The 6,005-nt window shown below is 53.2% G+C and overlaps 1 protein-coding gene across 1 annotated transcript in view; it reads left to right on the top strand.

The window, feature by feature from the left end:
• Positions 1 to 5,849, top strand: part of SIRT7 (sirtuin 7) — a 6,293-nt gene extending 444 nt beyond the window's left edge. The window contains exons 2-9 of the mRNA XM_010856537.1: positions 7 to 135; positions 1,845 to 1,915; positions 2,013 to 2,085; positions 3,141 to 3,239; positions 3,311 to 3,547; positions 3,680 to 3,760; positions 3,944 to 4,050; positions 5,160 to 5,849. Of these exons, the coding sequence (XP_010854839.1) occupies positions 7 to 135; positions 1,845 to 1,915; positions 2,013 to 2,085; positions 3,141 to 3,239; positions 3,311 to 3,547; positions 3,680 to 3,760; positions 3,944 to 4,050; positions 5,160 to 5,358 (996 nt within the window). The 3' untranslated portion in view covers positions 5,359 to 5,849. The remainder of the gene's footprint in view (positions 1 to 6; positions 136 to 1,844; positions 1,916 to 2,012; positions 2,086 to 3,140; positions 3,240 to 3,310; positions 3,548 to 3,679; positions 3,761 to 3,943; positions 4,051 to 5,159) is intronic.
• Positions 5,850 to 6,005: the final 156 nt, after the last annotated feature.

The raw sequence follows: 6,005 nt of genomic DNA, 5'->3' as shown, positions 1-6,005 counted from the left end.
GGCTCACGACCGGCCTCGGTGTCTTGGCAGGTGGGCGACGACCCGGAGGAGCTGCAGAGGAAAGTCCGGGAGCTGGCCAGCGCCGTCCGCAATGCCAAGTACCTGGTCGTCTACACGGGCGCGGGGATCAGCACGGTAGGGACCCGAGGCGGGGACGACTGCGCCCTGGATCGGCTCCCAGGTCCTGGGAAACACGGACTGCTGGAGCTTGGGCTTGGGCAGGCGGGGGGCGCCCCCTTCTGGGTGTCTGACTCCGGCACTGAGCACAGTATTCTGTTAAGCAGTGGTACCGATTTGCAAAAGCTTATTATAAAAGCACCTCCTGAGTGTCTTTACTTTTTTAGAGAAACTCGAAATGACTCCATTTGGAACTTCGTTAAGTAGATAGACGTTTTTAAATGTTTGGAGTTTACATTATAGCCAGTTAGAGACAGGGAAGGAAGAGTGGTAAAAACAGGACTTGATAGTTATGTGGGCAGAGCTAAGCCCCGAACTACCTTCTCATTCCCCATTCATTCTGAAGGTTGAAGTAAGGTAAGTAGAAAGCAAGGCAGCACGCACTAGAGTGCACTAGATAAGGAAGGGAAATGCTATGGCTTTTGGGAAGTTTTATAGAGAAGCTACTTGGGCAGCCGAATGTGACTAGCTTGGATAGTGTGGATAGCACGTGCTTTAATTGCTGGGTGCAAGTTGAGTGTGACCTGCATGTAGGCCCAGCAGAGGTGAATAAGCAAGGATTTCCATCAAGAATCCATAGGTGATGATTGTAAGCCGTACAAGCAAATGACTAATGTGAAGCTGGCTGTGCTAGGCCCCTAGAATGGAAATCCAAATACACCCTCTGGTTTCATCTGGGAAACCCATCTGATTGTTTTTCCGTGGGAGGTGGCATGGCATTGAGTCTGGGCCTTGAAGGGTGGATAAGATTTTACAAGCACTTGTGAAGTAAGACACTCCATGCAGGGATGACTGAAGAGGCCCAATAGTGAGAACGTGTAAGGTATGTTACCCGCTTTAACTTACCAACACCTGGAACCGTGGCACATGTGAACTATCGCGTGATTATGTGAAAGCAGTGACATCACTTTTTAAAGAATTGTAAGCAGCTACTAAAACCATATGCTGTTCATTAATTTGCTCTGAGTGTTACTGTTTGAGGGTCCCATTTTCCATGTACATAAGAATTACTAGTCAGGGTGGGCATTTTTCTGAGCTTAAGCACCTGAGAGTTTGCCCCCCACAAGGGAGGTCACTCACAGCCTGGGGAAGCACAGGATACCTTGATCCTGGCACACTCTGTTTTTTTCTCTCGGGGTAGCTCTGTTTCAGTGCATTGGGAGCTTGGGAAATTCAGTGATGTTTATCTTGTCTGAAGAGGTTGGCCTTTGTAAAGGTAGGCCAAGAACCATTTATAGCATCAGGATGTGAGAACTTGGAGGGTGGAGTGTTCCACTTACGGGTTCACTGTTTGCTAAACCTTGAGTACTGGCTAGACCCTGGGGACACATAGATGAGTCTGATCAGTCTTTCCCCTCAGTATGAGGACAGACCTGTCCATGAGCCCAGGCTGGACTACATGGTAAAGAGGCTCCCAGCATGGACAAGGCTCTTTGGAGCTTAGAAGGATGAGCTGGAACAGGTGGGGGCAGGGGTCCTAGTGGAGCGGAGAAGCCACTAGGGGTGCACTCTGTCTGGGTGGATGTTAGACTAGGAAATGCTCAGGCTATGGAACGAATCGACCAGTTTGTGGGCCAGCCTGGGAAGTACTGAGAGAAATTCTTGGGAATTCTATCAGTGCCTCCAGTGATCTTTTCACTGGGCTTATCTCCTTTCTGAACCTGCAGGCAGCCTCTATCCCAGATTACCGGGGCCCTAATGGAGTGTGGACGCTGCTTCAGAAAGGAAGAAGTGTTAGGTGAGTAACCTAGCACAGCTTTCCTACCTGGTTGAACAGGGGCACATGTACCTGTCCTTGCAGCTCCCCTCACCTTTGCTTCCCTTCCACCTGGCAGTGCTGCTGACCTGAGTGAGGCTGAGCCAACCCTCACCCACATGAGCATCACCCGCTTACATGAGCAGAAGCTGGTAAGAGCCCAGGGTGGCTAGTGTCCAGCCATCCCTCAGTAACCCCCTTAGATAACAAAGGCTGCAGATGCTCAAGTCCCTTGTATAAAGACGTAGTGTTTGTGTGTAATTTGCACATCCTCCCCTATACTGTAAATTATCTATGAGTTACTTATAAAACCTAATATAATATCAGTGCTATTTAAACTGGTGTAAATGCTGTGCAGATTCTTGCCAGTATGTGGCCAATTCAAATTTTGCTTCTTGGAACTTTATAGATTTCTTTCATCCGAATATTCCCGCCGCACCCCGCACCCCGCCACCCCAGATATTTTTGATCTTTGGTTGGTTGAATCTGCAGATGTAGAACCCTCAGATATAGAGGGCTGATTGTACTCACTGGGTCCGTGACTAGGACCCGGAGGGCTACCTTGGTGCCCAGGTGACAGTTGCATACTACCTCTGTCAGCCAGTGGTACCCCTGATGAGCACCCACCAAGCAGTTTAGATTCTGGTTTGAGCTGCCATCTATTCCTCCTGTGTTTCCACTCCAAGAGCAGAGGGCAGCCTGTTTGCTGAATCATCACACAGAGAGTCCACCTAGGCCCAGAGCTCGCAAGGGTAGCCCCTTCCCCTCGTGTTTCTCTTGCATTTTTCCACAGACCTCAGGAACCACCTAGATAACAGGGCAAACTAGTAAGAAGTCTCTGGAGATCCTCCGCTAAGCACGTGTTGCCGAGTGGGAGAGGGGTCAAACTTCTAGGGCTTCAAGGACCTAAAGCATCAGTCTGGGTCCCGAGCCCCTTTTCAGCCAAGAGGAGGTGGTGCAAACATTTGCCCTCCTGGGGGCTCCTAGTGCTTCTGAGTTGGTGGGGGTGGGCCTGGTGCCCTCCTCATCAGAGCCTCCTGGGTCCTGCTGGGACCAGCCTGCTGCTCTGGGTTTGCCTTCGGTGCTTTGTGCAAGGTCGTAGTTTCTGCTGGGCTGTGGGCTCTGGGACTGGCGGGGTTTGGTATGCTTTCACACCTGAGGGCCGCCCCCCACTTCCTCCTGCTGACCGCTGCTGTTGCCCCTCCAGGTGCAGCATGTGGTGTCTCAGAACTGCGACGGGCTCCACCTGCGAAGCGGGCTGCCTCGCTCAGCCATGTCGGAGCTCCACGGGAACATGTACATTGAAGTGAGCGATCCCTCGGGGACTCGGGCCTGGGCAGGCCAGCGGCTCCCACTCACGGACCCTACTTTCCTCAGGTCTGCACGGCCTGCACTCCCAATAGGGAATATGTGCGGGTGTTTGATGTGACGGAGCGCACTGCCTTGCACCGGCACCAGACCGGCCGCACCTGCCACAAGTGTGGAGGCCAACTCAGGGACACCATCGTGCACTTTGGGGAGAGGGGGACGCTGGGGCAGCCTCTGAATTGGGAGGCAGCCACCGAGGCTGCCAGCAAAGCAGACACCATCCTGTGTTTAGGCTCCAGCTTAAAGGTATGCAAATAGCACCGTGGATGGGAACAGAGGTGAACCTGCCTGCGTCTGGTCAGCTCAACCTTAGACCCCATCTTCTGTAGCCTCCTTATCTGGGGTGTGTGTCGTCTGTCCATCTGTCCATTCCCGCAGGTTCTAAAGAAGTATCCACACCTCTGGTGTATGACCAAGCCCCCCAGCCGGCGGCCCAAGCTCTACATTGTGAACTTGCAGGTAACTCAGGTGCTCAGAGCCGCCTCCTCAGACCTGGGCCTTAGAACAGGAGAGCCAGCCATCCCTGGGACATCTGTGTCCCACAGTCAGGCACCGTGGAGGTCTGGCTGAGCAGGGCGCGAGGCCAGCAGGCTGTTGGGAAGGAGTGAGGTGCTGTCCTCACTCACCTTCTCCTGTCCCCAGTGGACCCCGAAGGATGACTGGGCTGCCCTGAAGCTGCACGGCAAGTGTGATGACGTCATGCAGCTCCTCATGGATGAACTGGGCCTAGAGATCCCCCGCTACAGCAGGTGAGGGGTACAGGCGCATCCCCCACTTCCCCGCCCCTGTGTGGATGGGCTGTGTCTGTCGTCCTCTGTGAGCTGAGTGTAGAGAAAGCTCTGAGGTGTGGCAGCTGGCATCTGAGGCGTGACTGTGGCGTGGTGGCCTCTGCAGGGCCCAGCCCCAGCATTGGCTGAGATGTCCTGGCTGGTGTGATTCCTGCGGGGAGAGGGAATCTGCCAGGGTATGCCTGGATGTCCCCCCTTCCCCTCAGGCAGCCTGGACGGGAAGGTGCCTTGAAGGGATGTGCTCTCAGCAACTCTGCTTTTCAGGATCTGGGTGCACTTGGCTTGGGGAATTGGAATACTTTGGGGAAGCTTAAACAAATTGTGCCTTGATACAGAATTTTTGATAATTTAGACGTGGTGTGTGTATTGAGTAAAAAGTTTACACTTTCTTTCTCTGTGAATTTCCAGGGTCTTATAGGGGAAATCAATAACTTCTTTTAATCAAAGGGTTCAAGAATTAAGGATCCCTTCACCTTCTGGGCCTGGCAATTCTTGTATGTTATGTTTGTGGTGTTCTGTAATGTGGGCCTATTGTGTACTGTACTTTTTTTTTTCACATTAACTTAGCTCATTTTCTTTATCAGTGCTTATCTGTATCTTAAGTTTATAATATGTGGTTCTACATCTCAGACACATGATCTCGTCACGGTGTAGTGTTTAGGCCGCGCCTCCCTAGTCAGCTTTCCTCTTGTCAAGTCCTGTCGTCTGGGAAGGGGAAGAGGGTCTGATCTGCCTGTCCCTGGCCTTATGAATGAAAGGTGGGGCCCAGGGTTGGCTAGTGATTCATCCTTCCTGGGGCTAGTGCCTCCCCAACCCCTGTGTGCACAGCCCCCTCAGTCACCAATGAGGAGTGAGTTCTGCAGAGGCCAGGCTAGTCTGGGTCCTGGCCTTTGAGTTATTCAGGGAACTTACCCTTCTCACATGTTCTGGAGCCACCACTGAGCACAGCCCAGCCACAGTTAAGACACGGGAGGGACGCAGGGTGACCTCAGTCAGCTTTCCCGTCCTGGGGCGGGTTGTGATTGCCAGGGGCTCCCTGGCACACCTGACCTAGCTTTCCCTTTCCGTAGGTGGCAGGACCCCATCTTCTCCCTGGCGACTCCCCTGCGTGCTGGTGAAGAAGGCAGCCACAGTCGCAAGTCACTGTGCAGAAGCCGAGAGGAACCTGGGCCTGGGGACCGGGCTGCACCCCTTAGCTCAGCCCCCATCCTAGGTGGCTGGTTTGGCAGGGGCTGCACCAAACGCACAAAAAGGAAGAAAGTAACGTAACCTGGTGCTTGACCAAGGACAATGATGGCACTTTGAAAATGGCCGGGACTCTTGTTCAGGGGCAGGTGGCACCATTAATGCCAGGACTGCCCCCTGAGAATTATCTGGGGGTGACATTTTCACCCTGACATGTTTAGCCATTTGTCCTCGTGGGAAGCCCCCTTGCACTGCTGTGGTTGCCCCCTGCATGGGCCTAATGATGGAAGAGGCCTTGCTCAAGCGGCCTCTTCCCAAAGAGGTGGCAGTCACACCCTCTGTGAGAACAGAACTCCGGTTATTTCACACCTGGCCAGCTAAGAGGAAGCACAAAGCTGCCTTACCTCATTCACCAGGCCAGTCTCAGGGGCATCAACCCAATTTCTACTACTTCTTACTGAAAACGTTAAGTTTATAGAAGCCTTTTTCTGTATTGAGTATGCTGCAAAGGGGTGATTTTTGAGCCTAGGCTCTCAGCAGGCCTTTTTATTGTTATTAAACGTCTCTGCACTGTCTTCCCCGTGTCAGCGACTACCTTCCTGAAGCTGTGGGTGGGAGCAGGCGCCTGCCGAGACTCCTGAAGGGGCGGGTGCGCCCCACGTGGTCCTGCTCCGCCCCTCTGCCAGGTGGGCGCTAAGGGATGCTGGACACAGGTCATTGGCCGGGAGCGG

The sequence above is a fragment of the Bison bison genome, unplaced genomic scaffold (assembly GCF_000754665.1).
Source record: "Bison bison bison isolate TAMUID 2011002044 unplaced genomic scaffold, Bison_UMD1.0 scf7180017864371, whole genome shotgun sequence".
Classification (NCBI taxonomy): Eukaryota; Metazoa; Chordata; class Mammalia; order Artiodactyla; family Bovidae; genus Bison; species Bison bison.
The sequence above is the reverse complement of the archived record's forward strand: the minus strand, read 5'-3'. Positions and strand labels throughout refer to the sequence as shown.